Raw genomic sequence first — 25,178 nt, 5'->3', positions numbered from 1 at the left:
ACCGGGGGAGAATGCGAGTTCATTACTGTCCTTGGAGGATGCTATGACGTGTTCTGTGTGAGCCGCACCGATTGTGTAACCTGTACCAGAAGTTTTCTTGAACTTCAGAAGTTGCAGAAACTTAGTACAAAAATAAATAAAAATCTAGTTAATAAATCCAGCAAGTCATTCTTTCCCGAGTAGTTCGCATAGCTGTTTTCCCTGTGGTCCCTGGGGTTAGAGGGCACCAGGCAAAGCCGTCAGTAAAACCAGAGATAGTCAGGACTGGTATTTCACCACCTCGGGGGTCGCGTGTCCATGGGAACCCCTGCCATGCTGTTCTCCACAGCCCCGAAACACCAAGCCCAGCTCTCCCAGTGCGAGACAAAAAGAGAGGCACGCCTCGTCGACAAATTCCTTGGAAATTTAGCGCCAAGGGACTCGTCGAGAGAGGTCACAGCAAGGGCAAACTCGGGAAAAATCCTGCCTGGCTCCCAAACAGAGAAACGCTTTGGATGAGTAAAGTTTGCCGAGGCACCCCGTGTTACGCTCCGTGTCCTCACAGCACGCACCCGAGTCAGACCCCGGCCTGGAGAGCAGGACTGGGAACCCCTGGGGTGCTGCCCAGCGGGAGGCACGCGTGGCAGCGCGACACACGTGTGCGTGGGCATGCGTGTGCGCGGGCCCGCACCCCAGCAGCTCTCACAGCCCTGGCAGCGCCCGCTCACCCCGCCGGCCCTTGCTTCCCCCCCGTGAGCCGCTGGGGACCCAGCCCTGCTCCCCCCCCCCCGCTCTGAAACCCCACTCGCGTTCACGACGCGCTGTGACACCCCCCCCCCCCCCCCCGGCGAGAACCAGCTCCCGCCTCATTCGCATAATCTATGCGCCGGCCTTCTTAGTATGTAGATGTATGCGCATACATTTGCATGCCGATGAGGCCGGGCGAGGAGTGGGTCGCGTTCAAAATGGCGGAGCGGGGCGGGCGAGGTAGCGGCGGTCACGGCAGTTTGGACAAGAGCATCACCCTCCCGCCCGACGAGATCTTTCGCAACCTGGAAAACGCCAAGCGCTTCGCCATCGACATCGGTAACGGGGCGGGGGCCGCGGGGAGGAGGGGGACGGCGGGGAGGGGGCGATGGTCGAGGAACGGGCGGCGGCTCTCCCCCGCTGAAGGGACCCGCAGAGCCGGGCGGCCTTCCCCGCCGCGCATGGCACGCTGGGAAATGGAGTCCCCTGAGGCGCGCAGCCCGGCGCCGGCTGCCCGAGGCGCACTACAGCTACCGGCAGGCGGCGCGGCGGGCGGGCGGCGCGGGGCACGACGGGACCGGGAGTCCCGGCGGCCGCCGAGGCGGGGGGCGGCAGTGCAGGCCCCAGCGTGTCGCTGCGAACGGGCCGCCGAGGGAGCCGCGTCAGGGAGAGCCCGGGGCCGCCCTTGGCGGCTGAGGCGGGGGGAGGCCGCCCCCTGAGAGGACGAAGGGGAACGGGGCCCGGGGGCGGCGGCAGGACGCTGCCCTAGGCCCGAACGGGGAGCAGGGCGGCGGGCCCGCCCCCGGCCGCAGCGAGCAGGGCCATGCGTGCTCCAGGAGCAGCGTGGCTGGGGAAAGCGGCTACTCTGCCTGCCCGGGCAGAGCGGGGTGGGCTAGGGGCCTGTGGCAGTGGCTGGCGGCACAGCTTCCTCGGCCGCCCCCAGAAACACCCCCTGTGCTAGGCCTAAGCCTGAGAACACAAAGCTCCTGGGTGTAGGACAGCCCGCACCCGGGGGCAGAGGAGAAACACACATCAGAGCAACACCTGAGCCCCTCAGCGGGGAACTGCTGCGGCACAGCTGAGCTGAGCCTTTAGCCAACAGTGGTGTCACCTGTGCAGGGATTAGCATTCATTCGGTAGAGATCTGCAAAAACCAAAGTGCCAGTACACACCTTTTGCTGCTGTTTGGTCAGTGGAACGATTCAGTAGGGAAGCCAGAAGAAAAGCGTTCTTCAGCCACAGTACAGTATTGGTGCCAGCCTCCGTTACTCCTCTGGTTAACACTGCTCTGGGTGGTGTGGACTAACTGTAGTGGAAAGAATATAGGCACCAATAATACACAAATCTTGTCATCACAACTCTACTTAACTCCTTCAGAAGCTATTTGTCCCATGCCTGTTAAAACAACAGCTGGAATTGGTCCTTTCTGTGGGTCAGAGAGGAATTAGAGTTGTGGGATTAGTTATAAAGCCTGGTTACATCTCTCATCTGGTGTTCCCAAGGGGTTTAAGTCTTTAAAAAACTGGGAGGAGAATGTATAAAGCATAGCTTTACATACAATTTATCTGGTGATGAAAGTTATTTGCTGAAGCATCAGTATCACTGTTAGTGTTGTACAAACAGTATGACATTCCAGCACAAGCTTCATGATTTCTCTGCTTAGAGGTTTGGCAGGAAGGTTTTCCTCATAGCACAGAGCTACTGAGTTTAGTTTTTGAGAAATAACCAAAAGCTAAGAAAATCCTCACCTTTAAGCAATGAGCTAGCAGAACAGAGTTTGGATTTTCTTTACCAGCAAGTTTAAAGCATTGACTAGCACACTGAAATAAGATCTAAGGTCAGAAAAGCTTTATTGTTTTTGTTACTGTGTCTGTCAGTGATCACTTGAAGTTGACCTCACTTGAATTTTGCTGGAGAAAGCTATTTTTCTCATACGGGTTGCAGAAGTTTTCTTGTTTATTTGAGCACTATGAAAGAGATGAGAGTGCTGTTATGAAGGCAAAGCTGTAAGCACTAGCTGATTAGTTTTCACTTGCCCATGCTGCATTTCTTGATTAGTTCTCACTTGCTCATGCTGCATTTCTTGATTACACTTGTTTATGATGCAATAGAGTGTAGGGCCACTGAATTTAGCCATTATGTTATGATCTAGTATTGCCAGGTTTTTATTTACTGTTTAGACAAAGTTTAACCCAATAGTTGCTCATGATTATTTCCCATCTTGTACACAGTATTTTCTGTGAGATACGTGGTAAACTTGCAGGAAGGGGTAACATGCCAAGGCTTTGGCCAGAAACAAGTAATGCACGTAGACTTAAATTCAACTACTCATTAGGCCTGTAGCGCTGAGAGATGCGGACAGCCTGACTGCCTTGTGCTCCTGTTCTGACAGCACAGGTACAAAGTCAGTTCTGACTTTCTGTACAGATAAGGGTGGTTATGCTCTGCAGCCCAGGGTAGTTTTTATGCAGAGTGAAAATTAAGAGTTTTTCTCCAACAGCCAAAGCAGCTTAGAGGTTTATGATGCAAACCAATACCTTACTTGGATCCTGTTACTCAGGAGTGGTTGAAGATGCATTTTTCTTTCAGAAAAAAAGAAACTTAAAGCTTGTTTTAACCAAAATAAGCAGGCTTTGACAGCCTCCTACTTTCAGGCTCAGATATCTACTTGATTAAGATACCAGAGGTATCAGAAGCACTAGCAAGTACTGTTTTGTCCTAAGGAAAATCAGTTAGTGAAGTTATTCAGTCTAGCTTCATAGATTCACTTTTGCAGGTCAGGTGCAAAGACAGCACACATAGGGCAAGTGGTTATGTTCCATTTCAGTGCGAGAGAGTTGGAAGTTCTATTGTCTTGGTGTAAGCATCCTCAAGGCCAGAAGAGGGTGATGAGGCTGGTGTGCTCAGACTTGCACTTTAGTAGTACCACTAACTGGTATGCTTGAGGAATATCATTTCAAGTGTTCTTGCCCCCAAAACCAAGAATAATCTTGCAAAGTAGTTATTGTAAAGTAGTAGCTATGAATTTGTAACTTGTCCCTGGAAACAAGTTAAGAATATTTACTTCAGTGTTCCTGATGAAATGCTTTGATTTTGCATATGGCATGCATTGCTCAATTGTAGCAAACCAACTTATAAAATCCTCTTATAAGCAGCAGACTTGGGGATTTCTATAAAGAGTTCTCAAGCAGGATAAATAACAGTGATACATGTGCTAGCCTAGCCAGTTGGGAACTTCCACTTATTTCTGCCCATCTTCAGTTATCCCCCCATCAGCTGGGTATAAGCTCAACTTGTGGTGGAGCTTCCTCCCACCCCCACCCCCTATAAGTAGTGTGTTTGGAGTTGACTGTGCTAAATCAGTTTCTAGACAAGGGTTCTTTGGCTTACTGCATTATGCATTTAGCTTAATTATATCTAGCTTTAGCCAAGAAAATCTTAAAAAACAAGAACTCTTAGCTAAAGCATACATAAACAAAAGTTTTATTATTTGGTCCAAGGTGAGACATTAATCATAACTTATCTTTTTATTAACAGGTGGTTCATTAACCAAGTTGGCTTATTATTCAACTGTGCAGCACAAAGTGGCAAGAGTGAGATCCTTTGATCATTCTGGAAAGGTAAGACTTGCATCATTAATCAGTTACATGCGGTTGACTCCCAGGAGTGAAGTACTGGACTGGTTTCTCATAGTAGAATAGAAATTTCATCTGAAACCCATCTGGTAACTTGTTCTATATAAAACTTAAACTATAAGAAAGTTCTAGACAAAGTGTGACCTGCTGTAATGGCTGTTACTCTGAAGTAAGTTGTCACAACTGAAGTGTTTATTTTAAAAACACATTCTAGTATGTGCAGACACAGCCATCCATAAGCATTTGTACCGCAGCTCAGATGAGTGTGGGGCTCCTGCTTGTAACATTTTGCGATCTTCCAGGGGAAATTAGCCATTAGCATGGATTTGGCAATTACTTTTGCTTTGCGAGCTTAATATAGCTCTAGATCTCAATTCACATGATGATACATCATACATGTTCTCTTTACTGGAAGACTGCAGGGCTTCAGAGTTGGGCAGCCTATGCTCAGGCAAAATCAGTTACATTCCTTGCCTTCTTGGAAGTGCTTGAATTGCCAGTTAGTGTTTGATATAGTTACTTTTAGACAGGCAAGTACAGTGCTTTTTTAAAAAACTGCTACTCCCTTTTAAACATGTGTAATGCACGGGAGAATTTATTATATTCTCAACTTAAGGAGTATTAAGATCTGCTGAAACTGGTCATCTTTGAAAGTAGCTTAGGATGTTATGTTTTTATTAGCATTAACAGTGCTTCAAGCCAAAGGAAGCACAGGTGTTGATGTTCAGTAGTTAGCACATAACCTTGTTTCTCAAGGAAGGATTTTTGAATAATCTATAAGAAATTCTTTTTTCTTTTGAAGGACATAGAAAATGAACCTTTGTATGAAATATCAGTTCAGGAGGAGATTACAGCTCGACTTCACTTCATTAAATTTGAAAACACTTATATTGAAACCTGCCTAGATTTCATCAAAGACCATCTTGTCAATACAGAGACAAAAGTCATCAAAGCTACAGGTGGTGGTGCCTATAAATTCAAAGATCTTATTGAGAAGAAATTGGGGTTGAAGTAAGTGGAACTGTTTAAACTTATTTATAGGAGTGTATTTCTTCCTTGATGAGATTTTAGTAGGCTAACTTGCTGCTTTGCCCATCTGCTCTCAAAGGCCATCCACACCACAAGAGCAAAGTAGTAGAACGTGTGCATGCGTCTTGGTCAGACCCAGGCTGACCTGGCTTGCTGGTGAACATAAGCTGCAGAAAGATAACTGTATCGTGAACGGACACAGCAGAGGCGCAGGAACAGCGCCAACAGCCAGGAACACAGCATCCAGGAAAGAGACAGTAGAAAGAAGGCAGCGGAGCATTATCATAGCTTTTTTCTACAAAGGATCCAATTTGCACCTACTCCATTTTTAGGTTCGATTGTTCTGTCACAATTACAATAATGGTGTTTACTTTTCACCTTTCAACTAGCAGCATTTCAGTGATGGTACCTTAGCATGCTTTGGCTGTACCATTGAGCTAGAGCTCCAAATACACAAAACCTACTGTAGTATGTAAAATGAAGTAATATTTAAAGTAAATTTGTTACTAACAAGAATTTTAGCTGGGAATCCTTGGTCAGTTAGTGTGATGAGATGTGTTTAAATGTGTTGGGTTTTCTGCTTGCAGTTTAAGGATGAAATCCACAAGAGATCTTTGTTACCACAAGCCAAAATATTGATAGCAAACCCTTTCCCCCACACGCACCTTGGGTGTCCCCTATCTCTATAGTTACCTAGGTTCTCAAGTTAGAGTTCCAAAAACTAACATTTTTCTGTGCACGCTCAGACATAAGTAGTTAATATGATACAGTAACATACTGTGTAGCTCCTACCTAAACTTCACGCAGAAGCATAGACTTGTAGGAAACTAAAGGGCAATCTCATAAATTTATTATTAAAACATCTTTATCAAACACTATATGCTAAAAAGCTGCTGTAAATATAGATTAAACCCCCCCCTCGATTTATAGCAATATAAGACATTACCTGATGTTACTGGGGAGGCCTCCAAGACCTTCTCATGCTGTAGCTCTGTGTAGTACCTTCTTCAGTTTCTGAAGGACTGCATTCATCTTCTTTTATACTATCTCAAATTACTTTCTTCTTCTGATAGGTAGGATTCTGTTAACATTTTTTTCAAACCAGCCTACATCAGTGCCTTATTGGCTGTTACTAAGTATCAATTAATCAAGACAAAGAGGCAATTACCCCCTTTTCCCATGTGGTGCACCTGTTTTTTGTTTCTTTGGTTTTCATTTGGTCATGACATACTTAATTGGTCCACAGGCCTAAAAAGCAGCACCTTCTCCATCCTGACAAACATAAAGCATTCTGCATTAATTGAGATGTATATGTGTGCTGTGTTTATATGTTTTTAACAAGGCTTATGATATTTCATGTAAGAAATTTAGCGTATTTCATTCAAGAGATTTACCATAAATCAGTAACAATATGTAAGATACAGAGTTTACTGAGGTCAGTAAGTGTCAGCTGACTTAACTACACCATTCACCTTACCTAAATCATATATCATGTTCCCAGACTCCATACTCAGGATATGTGCTGTAGCAAATCCTATTATTCTTGTGAGAAGTCTTTTTCCCCTGTGTTTGGTAATCCCAGTAGTAGGCTCCTCGCAATCACTTTGATCTGCCATAAACTAGTGCTGAAATGTTGAGGGGGGCCTATTTTCCTTTATTGAGAAGGAAAGGGAAGAGCAAAAGAAAATTATTCCACCTTAGGAAATTGTTTTGTTAGGATAATTTCGAGACAAGTTCCCTGACCTGTTGCATGGGTGCACGTATACTTGTGCTAGCACCAGAGCCCTAAAGAGGCAGTGTAAACAAGCAAAGAGGCAAGCAGGATTATTTTTAATGACAGCATGATTAATGTAAGATTAAAGTTACTGTGTAACTACAGTCTGACTTCGGACGGTGTGTTCTGGCGTGGAAGATGAACATCAGAACATACGCAGATGTAGGTTTCATGTTCTAAGGGATCTGGGCTTTTGCCCTGTGGTGTGGGTTAGTCTCTCCAGTTTGTAAAGTCTTTAAGAACTACCATTCTGAAAGCATACTTGCTTATCAGTAGGACTGTGAAATTTATGTAAGGTTTTTTTTTTCTCCCCCTTCCCTTCAGAGTAGATAAAGAAGATGTAATGACCTGCCTAATTAAAGGATGCAACTTTGTGCTAAGGAACATACCCCATGAAGTGTTTGCATACCAGAAAGATTCAGACACAGAATTCAGATTTCAGACGAACCACCCAAATATTTTTCCATATTTACTTGTGAATATTGGCTCTGGGGTTTCTATAGTGAAGGTGAGTGGCTGCTAAAGTGTTGTATTGTAGAACTTAATAAAGGTCATCTGAAACATCTTACTGTTCTAGATTTGTAATTGTTTCTTGGGTAATAGAAAGTTTAGAAAGAAAACAATGTGGGGTTTGGGTTTTTTTTTACTTTCCATTTCAATGTAGTTATGAATGCATTTCCATTTGCTGCCATAGTTTCTTTATAGTTTCTTTTTAATGACATTTAATTATGTGTTTAGAGAAATTGTTAAATCAACAGATTAGGACAAAGGCTGTCAGATCAGAGCGCTTTTTAATATTTGTTTGTTTGTTTTGGTACACTGTTGAGGGGACCAAATTTTATGTCTGTATTTAGGGTTATTGGCCAAGAATGAAATACAAAGATTTCAGAAACTGCTTGTGGTAGAACATGCACCTCTGGAGAACTTCTCACCTGATACTTACACAATTAAATAGTTCTTCCTACACCAATTCCACTGTTCAAAAAACCCCACGTGCTCTCGTATCTAACTGTGTGTTTGTAGTTAGAGTAGGACCCTCTAAACATATCTGCCTTGCTTTATTGACAGGTAGAAACAGAAGACAAATTTGAATGGATTGGAGGGAGCTCAATTGGAGGTGGAACCTTCTGGGGTCTTGGAGCGCTGCTCACAAAAACAAAGGTATCGGAGTGTCACTTTTAAGGGGCATGGGATTAAATGAGATGCCAAGAGGAAGCTTGAAATATCGGAATGCCAAACTCTTTGAATAGGGAGAAATAATTATTTTAGATAATGTTTGGATGGGAAACCAGAAGTCTAACATTACTGTACTAGAAGATGAAAAAAATTCTGCCAGTCTCTTGGGTGATTTTTCCTTTTATTCAAAGAATTGCCACCCTCGTGCAGAACCAGAACAGGCAGTTCTGCAATGCTCAGGACAATTTCAGTACTCTCCATTAGGTGCTTGTGGTCCTAGACTGGTAGATAACAAGGCTGAGTTCTTGACTTATATTTTCGAAGCATCTGATGTATAAAAGGAAGCTTTAAATGCAAAAAGATACTAGTAGAATATAGGGACAAAAATAATGAGATGCTCATTAGTGGCAAAATAGTAATCTACTCAGGACTCAAGGAGTTTGTCAGCCTGGACAAATAACGTCTGCAGTGCAGAGAATAGCCTCCTCAAAGTGGCCTGCTAGTTTTCTGTGTTCTTTTTCAACGTGAAATGCCTGCCTTATTTCTGCAATATTATCTGCAGAAGCAAAGCAGAGAGCACCCAATTACTGCAAAATGTCTGGGAGCAGAGAGGCGGAATTCTGACCCTTTGTTACACGTTAGGGCTTCAGGCGTTCGTCACTTAAATCCCAGACATCTGCCAGAATAAGGCCTGATTTAATACTGCTCTGCCTAACCCAGCTCTTAAATCACACTGGTTTTTCCTGTCTCAAAGATCCACGTGGCTTAAATAGGTGTCCCTAAATGTCAGCGGTGTAGAAAAAAGCTAGAGTTACATATGCACCAAACAAGAAAATGTCAAAGGGAAGACCCAGACTTGCAATATTTTGTTTGATGCTTTTAAAAAAGAAATCTTAGAACATGACAATGTCTACTCTTAATTCTCTCTGATTTTTTAGAAGAAATTAGGGTTAACAGACTTAAATAAATTAAGTATTGGGGTAATGCAGATTGCGTGCAAGTTTAATTTCGTGGACATTACTGCATGTTTGCAACAGTAAAGGCAGGCTTAGTCTTTTGGTTTTTAAACATTGTTTTTGTTATGCCTCAAGGAGACATAATTCTGTTTACTCTTAGTTACTATGTTTTTGACTTCATTCCAAGATAAGAGATGCCTGAGGCTTCTGACTGTTTTATGTGTGCTGAACCATCTCTAGTTTTCAGGGAAAATTCAACAAATTGTTGCAGATAAATGCAGATAACTGAAGAGGATGGTTGTGCTTTTCATCATTAAAAGGACCTCCACTGAAGATCAGTCTGTCTGATAAGATACAGACGCTGGATAAGTCCTTGTAATTAGAATTAATGTATCTTTTGCTGGCAGGGTTGATTCGAGCCAAAATCCCCAGCTACGGTCAGCAAAGATGCTGCAGAATTCTTGATTTATGGGCACGGTTCTCTTGCTGTCCAGGAAAGCTCAAGTAACTCTGCTTCTCATCCTCAGAAATTTGATGAATTGCTGCAACTCGCTTCAAAGGGACAGCACACAAACGTAGACATGCTGGTGAAAGATGTGTATGGAGGTGCCTACCAGACCCTGGGGCTGAGCGGAAATCTGATAGCTAGCAGCTTCGGGAAGTCCACTACAGCAGATAAAGGTACTGGTGTATGGAAGATCTACCCCAAGATTTGCTGTACAGTTAATAGTTTATATTGCCTGCCAGCACGGATTTGCTGCTTGTGCTAGCTTCCTGTGAACATGTAAGTGGATGGCAAAATAGTTTCCAGCTTCATCAGCACAAACATGTATATATATATATATATAAACATACATATATAAAAACATATATATATAACATAAACATATATATATATATATATATAAACATAGTTATTTGGAGTTGTTTGAAACTAGTGAGGAGAAGTGCAACCATCTTCTCTGGCCCTTGGGAATCTGATGTTTATAATGCCTAACGGGTGGAGCTGGAGAATAACCACCAGTCCTTTTCATGATCTTGCCTACATGTGTTTTGTCCCCACAGTATTTTATTGATGAAAAATATTACATAGTACTGCCTTACAAGCAGGCATTCAAATTTTCAGTTTCGGATTGCGTAAGTCTAGGCAAACAACAAAAACAGCTGTCTCGATGGCCCAATGTTACTTCCTTCGTGGGGGAAATGTGTCCAGAAAAGGACCGAAGACAGTGATTTACTATAATTTGCAATTTTATTTGCAGTTACGTAATAAAATGCTTGCAGTGCATCTCAGGTCAAGATGGATGGATGAATCATCATCCGTGGTTCCTAGAGAGAAGAAATGAAGTTCTTGGCATTTGCTGTTGGCCTTTCAAGCAGGTTTCTTTCAAGAAATATTTCACAGAGGCTTAGTGGTTTTTTCATGATATCTTCAGTCAAATACACACTCCTTATTGTTTGAAGTAGTTTTTTTATAAAACATTTTGGGGAGACACACACACCTTTCTTATGCACATGTAAAGAGACTGGTCAAACTTGATTTTTTTCTCCAGTTGTAGGCTGTTAGAAAAGTGCAGTCCATCTGAGCAGTCTTCAGCTGTGTTTAATTTGGTTTACTATTTCTTTCCTTTAAGAATTTTCCAAAGAAGATATGGCAAAAAGTTTACTACATATGATCAGCAATGACATCGGTCAACTCGCCTGCCTCTATGCCAAACTCCATAACTTAGATAAAATATATTTTGGAGGATTCTTTATTCGGGGTCACCCTGTTACTATGCGCACAATAACCTACAGTATCAACTTCTTCTCTAAGGTAATGAACACAGAGATTTTCCTAATAGCAAAGTCAGTGTTTAGTTATCATTTTAGGTTGTTGGGAGACTTTAATAAGTTAATTTGCACACGAAGTAAGCTTAGAGGGCTGCTGTTTAGGTAGCTAAGGCAGGACTATTAAGATCTGTTGTGGGAGGGGTAAAATAAATGTGAATTGCCTGTGAGTTCTGTCTGGCCTCTCTTTCTCTCTCCCTCCCTCCCTCTCTCTCTTTATTATTAGTTTTTGATTGACAGTCTGTCTTGCAGCTGCCAGGTGATGAGTTTTCACTATTTTCTTAGATAGGTACCATTGTTATTCAATTCCTCTTGCTGACTTGCATCTATTTCTTTTCACCCCCTAGGCTGTGCAATGTGGGATTGTTCTGCTGAGATAGCTAGCAGTTAGTAGCAGTGGGCATTTCTTTGTTGGTTGTTTGTTGCTCAAAAAAAAAAAAACCAAACCCAAAACAACGAAGCTGTAGTTCTTTGCATATTTTGAAGCTGTGGAAAATACTGAAGATTTTTCGCTAGAAAAATGGTCAAGTCCAAAAGCTCACTCAATGGTTGTTACAGGTAGATTAGTTCCTGCAACTTCTGCAATTTTATAGAACAGATGACACAAATTATTTTTTTTTTCCTCAGTGCTTCAGGCAAAAGAATCCTGTATGCTGCCTTTTTTCCCCCTTTATTTCACCATTGCGGTCCCTGTCTGTAAAACTTTGTTGGGTTTCAAGAAAACTATTGCAAAACTGCAGCTTTAGATTCTTGTAAGAATAGCTTTACCAGTGATGAATCTCACTGTGGTTTGTAGCTGATCTTGTGCTGTAGCTTACCTCACTCCCTGTGAACGGTTCTTGGGTCGCTGCTGCAGACGTACCTGATTTCCCTTCAGAGCAGGTGGTTTCTCACCCAGCCTTGCCTAGGAAAGCAGAGGGACCCTGCTGCTGGGGTGGAGGGTGTGCTTATTCTCCCTGGCATTCGTGTGTTATATTAACAATTAAACTGATGGACTTGAAGAGGGAAATGCCTGCCTATGGATAATACACAGAGTGTCTGTATGTTGCTGAACAGCAGTGTAGTGAAACGAGGATAGTGGGTGATGTCTCGGACATGTTGGACGCCCTGTGGCACGCACCGAAGTTGATGACCGTATATTTCCAGCCTGTTCAAGCAAGAGGAGTTGAATACTCATGGAATGATGCAGTGGTCTTTTCTAGCGAAGGCACTGGCTTCCCTCTGCTCCTGTGGTTGTGCAGGCCTAGAATACACACCACTTCTGCATGTGTTTTTTTCCCCAGCTGTTTAATAATTGTGGGATGATGTATGTAAGCAGTTTCTCCTGCAGCTGTGTTTCAGAAGCACCTTTGAAGTTACTGAATGCGTTAGAATGTAGCACAAATGAATATTACCATCTTCTAGTTGTTTCTATTAAATTTAAGTGTAAAACTAGTGACAAAGAAGTACGTGTTAGCCATCAGGGACCATCCAATTGCAATGTTTCATATTGTGGCAGGGAGAGGTTCAGGCATTGTTCCTGAGACATGAAGGCTACCTGGGAGCCATTGGGGCATTTTTAAAAGGAGCTGAACAAGACAGTAAGTACAGCACTGCTATGTTCTGTATATGCTGTGTTCTGAAATGTCAGTGTAATGTCCGAGTTTCTCTTTAGAGGCTGCATGTAAGTTGTTGCCTTTGGCACTAATAAACACAGATGCTGGGCTTTGGTTTTATGTGTTCTGGCAGGGACATCTTAATTTCTCACTGTTTTTCCTGCTCACCTTTGAGAAGCCAGCAGGATTTGGCTCTTCTCTTTCCTGCGTTTCTGTGAAGAGCAGTCATATCTCTGAATCAAACTGGGGAAATGTGGCTTCTGAGAACTTTGCTCCTCTTTAAGAGGCCAGCTTCTGAATTCAGTCAATGTACTGAAGACGACCAGCATCTCAAAACTGTGTTCGCCTGAGAGCGAGAAGCCTCACAGACCGCTGTGAAGGATGAGACACTTCTGTCCAGCGTTCTTTGGGTATAGGGTACTCTGGTTGAGGTCTGCCATTTTTATTTGCTTTTCTTCTTGCTGATGTGCTGGCTAGCCAGTCAGTATGTTAGTTTTAGTGGAACAGATAGTGAAGTTGTTAATGGTACTTAGTTTTAGTAAATATGAAATACACCTCAGAATAAAGAATGTGGAATGCTTTTCATACCCATTTTATAGATATGGGCAAGGAACCACCTACTGAGGAATTAAATACGTTGCTTCTGAAGCATGTACTGTACATCTGAACTTGATTCAACTTTTTCTCAAATAAAAAAAACTTCTAGAAGTAACTTTAGTGTTTATATGAAACTTACATTGTGCTTTGAGAGTTTTGTAACTATGTTTTGTTAAGAATGGATCTAGATTTAGAAATAAGAAACTATGATCAGTGATAGTGCCTTGAAGGCATGCTGGTCATAGCCCTTAATGACAAGGAAAGGGAGTTAAAAAAAAAAAGAATTATTTTAGAACTGAAATTGTCTTATGTCTCCTTCAGGTTGAAGCTCTTTAGAGCCAGGTTATTCACTGGGCAGTTGAAACATTATTTTTGGGGTTTAGAGGGAAAAACTATGTTTACTTATAAAGACAAAGGGAGATGGCTTTTGTAGCGAAGTGGCTTCTCTGAAGGGATGCTGACTCTAGACTCACTCATGGGAGTGTTTCCAGTTTTATTTTCAGATTATGTGTGTCTCTGTCTTTCTCTTTTCTAGATCCAAATCAGTATAGCTGGGGAGAGAACTACGCTGGGAGTTCTGGTCTTATGAGCACATCGCCTGATGTTTACCCTTTGCAGAGAACGAGGAGTGGTACAGTATGTGGTTGTCTTTTCTCAAACTAAGTGCCCTCTCGTAGTAATAGTGATTTGAAAATAGGTGGTTATTCTCAAGCTACTTGCTTCTTGCCCCTGGGTCTCCTGCTTACCAAAAAAAGTGACTAGTGCGGTGTCTTGTGTCATGTGTGGTGTTGTCTTGTGTGTTGTGTGATGGTCTGATGTAATGTCTCATAAAAACAGGTTGTGGCTGCTGCCTTTTCTTATTCTCCTTCACCGAGGCGGGGGGGACGGACACATTCATCTCTTACCCTTTCTCTGAAGTAACTGGATTTTGCTACAGTTGAAATATTGTGCTTCAGAATTATGAATCTGATGTTCCACTGTCTTTAAGCAGCATTTATTTACTGCCTGTGGGAAGAGAAATATAGAATTGGACAGAAGAGCATGAGCCCAGTCATCTCTTAAATACACTGACAGTGCAGTAATTCCGATTTCACAGTGAAACTGGCATACAGTAAGCAATCGGAAAATACATTAAGGTTCTTAAAATATTCTAATACTGCATCTACTGAAGTGCTTTTGAGAAGAAACTGGAATAGTGGAGCTCATTGTGTTTTACTGTCTTTTGCCGGTCTGCATGTCAGTGTTTTTCATGTCAGGTTTTTTAATATTTCCTCCATCATTGGTTTATCTCCTCCTAGTTTTCAGGAATTAGTTTCCTATACTCGCTGTAGGGTGCGGGGCGGGAGGAGCAGGTGTTGGCTTTCGTTGGTTGTTTCCTGTTGGTTGCTCGGCTTTGGTGGGCCTGAAGATGAGGTGCAGAACTCTTACGGAATGGTTTCCCAGACCAAGCCTTAACAGAAGTCCCTATGAGCTGCAGATGATGGATTTTGTGGGTTGTGCCTATATGTAAACAATATATCTAATTTTAAGCTCTGCCATAACTGAAATTGTTGGAATGAAATTGTGGATTACAAGTATGACCAAAAAAATACTAACATGATCCTTCTTAATCATAAAATAGATGACAGATTTTCAAAAGTATTTATGCAGCTATAATAATGACCTCCTGTTGTTCGTCAGCCCTTTAATCTGTGACAGGATTTTTTTTGTCCATGCTGGCAGTGGTACAGGAGTCTCAAACCAGCTGTGATGTGCTGTCCACAGCTTCTCCGTTTTGAATTCTTCTCTTGCGTGGCACTCACTATGGTCACATAAAGGGAAATCTCTTTGCAGCAACCGTAGTTCAGAAATGTCCACTTTTCAGCCGTGGAATGAATCCTGAAGACAATGATTCTATAGCAGCCGCTTTGGTTGATGTGCACAAAGTCTTGTTACAGCGTGGGCTTTAATCTGTACCTGCTCTGAGTGTTTCTGGGCCATGCAGTGTTTGCAAATGCAATGTGATTAGATAGTGGCATAAACATAAATGTGCACAGGTTTTTTTAGACGTAAGAAGGCACACTTTGTGTGCAGAGCTGTGTAACTATACATATTTCACATGAATTTAATCTCTGTCCTTAGAAATTTGATCCCGGTTATGGTTTTCACAAGGTGGAAGGAAGAGTTTTGGAGACTTGATTGGGATTGTAAAAGGAAGTTGTAAAGCAGCAGAGCAGCTTTCCTTTACACATAAGCCTACGCTCAGCTCTCTGTGCTCCTGTCCCTTAACCCGATAGCCCAGCAGATTTGACAGTGCTGGGGAGGAAGGGAAGGAAAATAATGAAATAGAAGGCGTGTAGCAAGTTTTCAACATGAAACTTGATCATCCCTGCCTATAGGGTGGGCATCGATAAATAATCCATGCAGGGGAGCGGATTATTTACGGTAACATACGCTGTAATGTAGTTGTCTGCAAATCTGTCAGTCTTAACTGTGGGTGGACTTCTGTAGCCCTTGTACTAGTTTGAATTTGTTACGAATCAATTTCCGAGTAAGTTCTAATAAACCTCTTTCACTCTTCACCTAGTTTGACATGCTTGAAATGGATAGGTTGGAGAGACCGCTTGTTAACCTGCCGCTGCTGAAAGACCCATCAACCTATATTCCAGACACTGTTGACCTCACAGACGATGCCATGGCCAGGAAATACTGGCTTACCTGCTTTGAGGAGGCACTGGACGGGGTAAAAGTCACAAGACAGTGATACGTATGAATGATGCAAATACTGAGCAAATAAATCTTACGTTCACCAGTGTGTTTACCCTGCAGAATACACCTGCTGTGTCAAACCTGTTGTGTGCAAGTACACTTCCTCTGTCCCCCGTTAACAGAGGGATCCGATTTTGCCCCAGTCTCCTGAGGAAGTGCTTGACACCTTCACAGACAGAAGTATTATTCTTCTGTGGTGCACTTTTGTTTTTAATAAGGTGTTTCCAAAGCATCTTCTGTCTTAAATGGCACTTACCGCCTCTTTCTACAGAGCTGGCAGGCAGGGTGGTTATACAAGGCCAGAAGGGCAAAGGCCACGGATACTTGCGATGTTCTTACTCCTGGGAGCAGTCCTGCTGCCTTACAGCCACTTTCACAAGCCAAGAGTGATTTAATCAGATGTGAATTGTTTTTTCTGCACTGTGAAACTGATTCAGTCAGTGCATGCTAGTACTTAAGAGCTATGTATACTTAGTAAGCAAATTCAAATCAGAACCGTCATGAGTGTTTGTCAGGAGAAGGGCTGGGAAAAAAACAGGGGCAACACATTGACTTGACCTTACTGTAGCAAAGACAAAACGAACACAAGGAGCTGCTGTGAACTGTTGAATTTCTGCCTGTGTCTCCTTTTTGTGTGTGTTTGGGGGAGGTGTTGTTATTTTTTTCTCCCTTCTCTAAGTAGAACTTGTGTTTAGTTTCTAAAAGTGCAGTGTTGAAAATAAACTTTAAATCTTTTGGGAAGAAAGGAAGTATTTAAAATTATTCTTTGATGGTTGGAGTGAAGGAAAGTTGGAAGATAATGTGTGGGAGGGACTAGAGCGTGTGCAGGCACTGAACAGTATAGCAGATGGAGGGGTTATTTTTCAGAGTGAACTTCAGATCAGTTACATGGAGGAAGAATTCATTTAGTAACCTCAGTCTTGCCTCATTTCTCTGCCAGGTGGCAAAGCGTGCTGCAGCCAGTCAGCCAGACTCGATGGATGCACTGGAGAGAGCGGAAAAGTTCCGACAGAAATACTGGAATAAGCTCCAGACGCTCAGGCAGCAGCCTTTGTAAGTGTCTTTATTTTCCCTTTTTCATCACTTGCTGCATCTGTTGAGCAGAGCTAACTAAAAGCTAGTTAAAAGCTAACTAAAAGCTAGCTAGGTTACGAAGCAGAGCAAACGGAGAGCTGAGTAGGCTGAAGGCTGTAGCAAGTTGATGTGCTGTCAGGTCCTCTGCACAGAATTTTTGGATCTCATAGTATTGGAATTTAACGGAAAAGTTATATCTTGGCAGAACATTTGTTAATAAAAATTGTGACATGGTTATTAAAAATGGTAGCATGTTAATTCAAGTATCCAGCTTTGCTCTGAACATTTTCCCTCTCTGGATTTAAATCAACTGGGATAGCAGATTTACCACTTAGAGACTGTGTTTAGCGCATGTGGCATGTAAAGACTTTTAACCTAAGTGCTTGACGTGCTACCGCTTACGGAGGAAACAGAGGAGAGAACTTTTTTCTGTTTGAAGTAGTTGATGTCTTTTTTCCCCCCCCTTCTCCTTTTTAAAGTGCGTATGGTACCTTAACAGTTAGAAGTCTTTTGGATACAAGGGAACACTGTTTAAACGAGTTCAATTTTCCGGATCCCTATTCGAAGGTAAGTGGTTCTTGCTTTACAGGGTGGACAACATGTAAGTTCACGACACTTTTTCTGTACTCTGAAACTTTGTGTGAGTACTGGCTTATAGGGGCGAGATTAGTAGCTGGCTCCCGTGTAGCAGTTTAAGAGTTGGTGGTTGCCACGGAGGCGAAACAGCAGTGGGTAATGGGGTGTAAATGTAAAGCCTTTGACCTCCGACGTGCTCGTGGTGTGGAGAACGCTAACCAAAAATATTACCAGCTTCTGAGAAGCAAATTGACGGTGTCAGTCCTGCCCTGACGAGTGCGTGGTGCCTGTCGTCAGACACCGCTGTAACGAGCTCCTCAGCGAGGAGCCGCTTCCTTCGCTTTAGCGCTGCGGAAGCTGCGTGGAGAAGCCTGCGCTTCTGATTGTGGTGTACCTCACAAGTGACCCGAGAATATAAATTCTGAGGACAGTCCGTTTATTTCCCTTTATACTGAGGCTACGACTGCAGTCTGGCAGACTTCAGGAATTTTTCTTCTCCTCATAATTCTCTTCATGGTGTGGAAACCATTTTCAGATTTAAAGCTGTCTGTAGTTATAGAAGTACTGTCCAATGAATACGTAAATTGCAGACGTTTGTGAAGGACACTTGGCATTGTTGTCTTCTAGAGCAGGTAACAATCTCAGCAGCTCCACGCAGAAGTCACCAATGCTGTGAACTCTGTGTTCTTTAACTACCTTCAAGTGTGTTTTCTTTTCTTTCCTTCCTCCCACCCCAAAGGAAAGAAAAGGAAGGGGCTGTGTGTGCTCATACACAGGCAGTCATCCTCCCCCATCTCATCATGTCCAAAAAAGGCCTGAAAAACCCCCAGCTTCACCCATTCCCTGCCTTGCTGAGGCAGCCTGTCCTTAACCAAACTGTGCTGCTTTCCTCCATAGCGTCTCTGGATTCATTTCCTGCTGTGCTGTAAAAGGACTCTTGATTACTTTTGTAGTGTTTGAGATTCTCAGCAGAGCTGGGTTGGGGTCTATACAAATGCATAACCTTTAGCTCTTAAAAATAGTAGTTGCCATTGTGCAGGTGTTTGCTCTTTGTATTTTATTCCGTAACGTAGTATGGTTGGGGAAAGGAAGTGACTTCAGTATTTCTCAAAAATAACTCTCTGTAGGTCTGATCCTCACCACTTGTCTGTGTGGACGTATAAATAATAACAGTGCCAGTGTCTGGTTAGAGACTGTTTCTGACTGTTGATATATTTCTACAAAATCCATAGAAGGTTCTCCCTAGCTGTATTGTCAGATGTTGCATTCACTCTAAGAAAGAGGTAAAAGAGATGCAACTTTTACTGATGTTTGTTTGCTATTCACTAATTCAGACAAGGTACCGCCAAGGAAAGATCTTAATGTAGAGCTGGTATCCAGTATCACTTCTAAATTTTTTTAAGATGACTAGCTGTGTGACACTGATCTCCCTGTAGATGGAAGCAGAGAAAACAATTCAAGAGCTTCTGAGCATCTGAGATGATTAAACTCTTGATGCAAAAATAAAAAAAAGTCTTCTCTAGTTTTTGTAAGACGGGTAGTGGTGAGCATTCGCTGGTGACTACCTGCGTTTGATGGATCGTGTTGCTGCTAAAAGTTTTTTTGTGTGTCTACTCTCCCATTCCCCAATCTGCTCAACATCTGTTGCACCTCTAACTTACTGAGAAAAGTATTTCTTGGGCTGCAGGTCATATCCTAGCACTAACGAACCTTTTTATTAGAATCCCTGGAAACGTTTTTCGTGTTGACATTAGCATGCCGATAACAGTAACTTGTTGGTCCATTAGAGGCCATGAACGTAGAGGAGAGTGCTTGAACGTGGTCTTGGGACTGAGACAACCAGTGATGGGTAAGAAATTTTTGTCTATAAATCCAATGTTTCATGTCTTTCTTACAGGTAAAGCAGAAAGAAAATGGCATAGCCTTAAAATGTTTTCAAAGCGTAATCGAATCTTTGGATTCATTAGGCTGGGAGGAGAGGCAGTTTGCTCTGGTGAAAGGACTTCTTGCGGGGAATGTCTTTGACTGGGGAGCAAAAGCAGTCTCAGAGTAGGTGTTAAATATTTTAAAAGCACCCTTTTAAGATACAGAATATCCAATTGTTCTTTTTTTTAAAGAAATAAAGTGCACCGATCTATCTTTAATTGTAGTTTGTCTTTCACCTTAATCAAATGTTGGTTGTTTATGTACAAGCATTGTTGTGGTGCAGGGAAAGTTACCTTTCCACCCTTTAAAAACGGCAGACACGTCACTGAACGTCCGAATTAAGTGACAGAGCGTGTAATATTCCACTCTGGCTGCTTTGCTTGTAGCACTGTTACCAGCACTACTTTGGGGTATATGTTGTACTGTTCAGCACTTCCCTTCCCTTTCTGCATCTTTGAGGAGTTTTCCCTCCGATTAAATCAAGAAAAGGCCATTAAAAATAAGGTGATGCGAGGCTGCGTGGGCAGCCTTAGTCTGGTGTGACTGCTGATGCTGCCCACAACCAGAAACGTGGACTGACGGCAGCCGGAGCAGGCACTCCCCTGGCCACGCGTGTTGGCGTAGCTCTCGCTTCTCTGTAAGGAAGGACCTCAGAGATGCAGACTGCATTAAACGTCACTTGGTGCCAGATTTAAGGAACTTTGGGAGACTTGACTGGCGAGCATTGCCCAGTGGTGTAATGGTTTAACTGACAGCTTAGCATCCGGCCACCTCAGTATGTAAATCCTCGTCACCACCTGCGTCTTTGGGGCTACTTTGCTATGCATATAGCCAGTAGCAGGAGGCTTTAAAACCTGTGTCTGGTTATTTTAATTCCTTTTTTTCCCCCCCCATGCAGGTACAACTTTAAAAAGCATTTTTAGACCGATCTTCCACTTAGACTTTGTAAAGCAGTGTTTTACCATGCAGATATTGGCTACTTTTTATGGTGGGCTGCAGACCAAAAGATGTCTTTTTTGCCTGTAGTCTGGTGCCTGCAAACATTTGCATATTGATGAAGCTTTTTGCTTTTAGCATAAGAACTCTGATTTAATGTGCATCTGAGCCTTTTGTGTTTAACATAAGCAGAGAGTGTCTCTTTCTCACTCGCTGGACCTATCCACAGTCCCCTTTATAACCAATGCGGTAAAATTGCTGACCACCTGCTAAAGAAATGTTTGAATTACATTTATACGAGTTGAAGTTGCTTAACTGCGTACCCTTTATATCTCTTCTGATGCAGTGTTCTGGAATCTGAGCCACAGTTTGGATTTGAAGAAGCCAAGTCAAAACTACAAGGTATAGGGAGATCTGTGGTGGTGATTGGAACTGGATATTGTGTTAATACGAGAGTGGAGGGGAGTGTGAACGTGTTTCTTGTGGCCGTTCTGCTGCCCAGGTGGCAAGAACTCCCTAGGACCTGCTGGGGTGACCTGAAATACAGGCTGCCGAGTTCTGGTGGAACGTTCCTATTTGTGTGCCAAAGGAATTGAAATCTGAAATCCTCTCTCCTTGAGCAGAGGTCATAGCTGCGCAGCTATTCAGAATACCTTGCTCGTGCTGTCTTTCATAACTGCTCTAACCCTGTCGAGGGGATGTTGTCCTGGGAGGCACAACACCCTCCATCCTAGGATGAGGCGTTGGGATAGCCAGCTTGCATGACTTTGTTGCTTTGTTATGAAAATTCCATTTCAAGACTGCTGTAAGCTATTGCCTTAATTACACACTCGGGAACTCTTTGAATCTACAGGTTTAACATTCCAAACCTGAGCTCAAATGCTTTAATGCTTAAGCAGCTATAAAGATACCTCCTGCTTTTCGTAACGTATGGAATTACTGTTTGCCCCAAAGCAATGCTAACGTGACTTTGTCTGTGACGCAGAACGTCCCTGGCTAGAAGATTCCTACAGTCAGTGGCTCGAGCGACTGAAGGTACGACTGCACGATTGTTGCTAACCACCGAGTAATTCAATACGTTAATCATAAACCCACCTTACTAATCTTGGTTTTTCAACAGATTTAACAGAACTCTGTTCAGACAACTCAAAATAAATTCTGGTGACGCAGTACCAGTAATTCAGCAGCCTTACCATAAAGAAAGGAATAAAAGGAATTAGTCTGCCATTGCATCACTTACCAGGCTGCTCAGCTGACTTCTTCAGAAACTGCAGCATTGGGAGCCCAGCTGATTTCAGAGCTCTTCCAAAGCCACCATGTTGTGTCCCTTCTTTATAAGGGCACATAATTCCGTACAGCTAGGCTTGTCATTTTCAAAATGCAGGTCCAAGTGTGATGTTTGGGTTGCTCCTCCATCTGAGTAGCCAACCTAAAAACGACCTTAATTTAGGAGCTGGCTGAAAGTAATCAACTGATCAATTAGTGAAGCTTTTTTTGCCCTGTGTGATCTCTATTACTGGTTAATTAGGGTTAATTGAAAAGCTTTTGTTTCTTTGTGTAACTCTCTATGTTGAAAGTGATGGGCAAAAGGTTTGGTATGAGTAGACTATTGCAAATCATTACATACTACATCTTAAAACAAAATTATCAGCTAATCTTGTGTAACAGTGACAACTAAGGAACTCCCAGCTCTGTCCTGACAGTTTTTTATTAGCAATTAAGCATTGTTCACTATAAAAATTCTGCTGGTATGAACTGGAGTGAACTGAGTTTCATAACATCAGATTTAGAACAAGTTAAAAGGTTAATGGAGAATAGGAAATATCTTTTCCTTTTAGGATGTCACTGCCCCCAGCAGTCCATCCTGCCCTTTCCTGGCAGAAGGGAACCCTCTTCACCCTCAGCATGCTAGCTTAAAACAGCCACCAAGGTAGGTTTACGCTGATGACCAGCGCGTTCACGCAGGCAGCTGCCCACGCCGCCGCCGCTGCTGCTGCTAAGTGAGTGGTGTTCTCCGGCTGCTTGGCACAACACGGCGCGAGCCGCAGGCCGGCCTCCGGAGAGGAGGACTGGGCCTGACGAGTGCTCGGCCGCCGCGAAAGTACGGGCCTGATCAGGGCTGATGAGTGAGGCGTGTCGTTAATTGGCAGATGTCGGCTCTACCAGTGGCGTTTGAAAGGCCTCTCTCAAACAAAGCAAAGTAACTAAAGGCTGTTTTAAATAACCATGCAAAGACAACGTTAGGAAAAGCGATTTCCCCTAAGATCCAGGGTAGGTAACGTTCTGATGAGTTATGCTGCTACTGAATAACCAAAATTGCCCCTCATTTAAGGGTATAAAATGTGGGGGCTTAAAGTGAGTAGTTCTAAATAACACAAAGTAGTCACTGAAACGAATTGTGACCTCAGTCCTGAATACGTTGGTTTTCTCTTACAGGAGGGTCCCCCTCATAAATGTGCCTTAATTTTCGCAGATAACAGTGGAATAGACATAATTTTAGGAGTCTTTCCTTTTGTCAGAGAGCTCCTTTCTAGAGGGACAGAGGTAAGTGGTTTTTCATTGTGAATTCACTATGTAATGGGCTTGGGTAATTGGCGAAAGGTTTGTTAACTACCTGCCAGCAGTGCTCTTCACCAGACTGGCTCCTAACATCCAAACTGGGAGTAATCCAAGTCCCTGGAACCCCAGAGTCTAACTTTAAGCGGCGTGTGAAAGGTAGCAAGGCCTCTGTCAGCCCCAAGTCTGCTGAACAAGGGTCTGTGACACCAACAGCCCAGAAACAGCCGGGTAACGGAGGGAAAACGAGGCCTGGGCCTCCAGCCTTGCTCCTGGCATTTCCTCTTCTGTAAAGTCAGGCAGCGGCGCGTGCAAACAGACCAGCAGCTGTAACACCGCAGTGGACCGTGTTAACTGGTGAACTCTGCTGACATCTGTCCCTCAGGTTATACTGGCTTGTAACTCTGGCCCTGCCCTAAACGATGTCACCTACAGCGAATCCCTGATCGTTACCGAACGGATAGCAGCAATGGATCCGGTCATCCAGTAAGCGTCCAACCAGTCTTCGTTCTGTCTCGTGCCGTGCACAGGAGGACAAAGCCAGTTCCCTGTGACACACTTAGTTCATGTTTAACTGCGTTTATTAGCGTCTGAAATCTGCAACCTGCAAGTAAGCTGAGGCAGATCATTCACTTTCATTAAGGTGAAAAATTTAGAAATCAGATCTTTCTTGAACATCCATAATTATGCTTCTTGTCTGTATCTTCCCTGAGAAGCACTCAAGCTACTAAACCATAGATTTTCTATGTTAGAAAGAATAGAGGAAAATACACATATTTCACATACAGAGTGTCCCGGTAGAGGAGACGTAGCTGACTACATAATCCTTCTGCTCAGGGAAACACTCTGTTTCGTGGTGAAATCCTGGCAGGAAAGAAGCCTTTGCAAAGAATGCTTAGATGTTCATTGTCACCTGGCTTATTACCAGATCCACATGACCCTGCTGAGGTAGCTGGTTAATGTTTTTGTCTATTTTTTTAAATAAGATCTGCACTGAGGGAAGAGAAGCTGCTGTTGGTTCAGACGGGTTCGAGTTCTCCGTGTCTCGATCTCAGGTATGTTGGCAGAGCACCAGCTGGTTACCTGTCTCCTCCGGCTGTGGGACGTTCAGAGCCTGCGCCCCGCAGCACCTCAGCCCCCCTTCCCGACACCAGTCACTGTGGCACAGCCATCAAGAGTTGCTTGGATTCCCAGGCTGTAACGCTGATGAGGCCTCACGAGCTGTTGGACACCTTACGTAGCGTGTTTGTGCTGAGCAGTGACACTGTCAGATCTGTGAGCAGCTGAGGTGCGGTGGTGTAGGGTCCTGCATGTGAGCAAGAAATCCACCTGACCATAAGAAGCATTTTGTGCTGTTAGCTGATTTATTTTTAATTAGTTTCTCTATTGGAGACAGAACTTACCTGTATTTCCTGGGAAATCCCAATTCCGCATGCATTTAATGAAACTTTAAAACTACGCCTCAGTCTCCTTTGATTTAAAGCATTCCTGTTTATTGGCATCAGTAATTCCACTTCCCACCCCGTGCAGTGTAACCGATCAAGCCCTTAGAACAGCCCGTCTTTTGTCTGCAGCGAGTAGGGTTGTTGCTAACGCAGAGCTCTCGTTTCAGCCGTCTGGACAAAGGCTTGGCAGTGCTGGTCAGAGAGCGGAAGACGGACCTGGTTATCATCGAGGGCATGGGTCGTGCCATCCACACGAACTACTACGCGGCTTTGAAGTGCGAGAGCCTCAAGCTTGCCGTTATCAAAAACTCCTGGCTCGCCGATCGTCTCGGAGGGAAGATCTTCAGTGTCATCTTTAAGTATGAAGTGCCATGTAAATGATAGGGATCTGGTCGGCGGGGTGAGCAGGAGCAGCAGAATGGACTTGCACTAGTTTTACTTTAACTGTAAAGAATGTATTTTTATTACAACAGGGAAAAAGAGTTCACAGGAAATTCCGTATTTATATTGTGCTTTTGTGACTTAAAAAGCAACAATATGATTCACTCTATAGCATACACACTCAAATATATATATGTATATCACTCATTGTTTATTTT

At 43.3% G+C, this 25,178-nt stretch overlaps 1 protein-coding gene across 1 annotated transcript; it reads left to right on the top strand.

Annotated features, from left to right (window-relative positions):
* The first annotated feature begins 911 nt into the window (after positions 1-911).
* On the top strand, positions 912-25,167 carry PANK4 (pantothenate kinase 4 (inactive)). Its single transcript, XM_075437073.1, has 19 exons — positions 912-1,065; positions 4,264-4,346; positions 5,164-5,372; positions 7,489-7,672; positions 8,233-8,325; positions 9,824-9,977; positions 10,931-11,112; positions 12,625-12,706; positions 13,854-13,954; positions 15,885-16,040; positions 17,007-17,119; positions 17,620-17,707; positions 19,614-19,765; positions 20,925-20,980; positions 21,564-21,613; positions 23,015-23,122; positions 23,520-23,620; positions 24,121-24,189; positions 24,747-25,167. Exons 1-19 carry the CDS (start codon positions 912-914, stop codon positions 24,958-24,960), a joined length of 2,349 nt encoding a protein of 782 aa, XP_075293188.1. The 3' UTR covers positions 24,961-25,167.
* The last annotated feature ends 11 nt before the right edge of the window (positions 25,168-25,178 follow it).

This window comes from Opisthocomus hoazin, chromosome 16 (genome assembly GCF_030867145.1).
Source record: "Opisthocomus hoazin isolate bOpiHoa1 chromosome 16, bOpiHoa1.hap1, whole genome shotgun sequence".
In the NCBI taxonomy this organism is placed as follows: Eukaryota; Metazoa; Chordata; class Aves; order Opisthocomiformes; family Opisthocomidae; genus Opisthocomus; species Opisthocomus hoazin.
This window is presented reverse-complemented; position numbering and strand designations above follow the sequence as displayed.

What these genes read in the sequence shown, in the direction of transcription:
- PANK4 (XM_075437073.1), top strand. Translation starts at nt 912, where the DNA reads ATGAGGCCGGGCGAGGAGTGGGTCGCGTTCAAAATGGCGGAGCGGGGC. An exon ending in CTGGGGTTTCTATAGTGAAG is followed by an intron (nt 7,673 to 8,232) that starts GTGAGTGGCTGC and finishes CTTTATTGACAG; the next exon opens with GTAGAAACAGAAGACAAATT. An exon ending in AGCCAAGTCAAAACTACAAG is followed by an intron (nt 20,981 to 21,563) that starts GTATAGGGAGAT and finishes TCTGTGACGCAG; the next exon opens with AACGTCCCTGGCTAGAAGAT.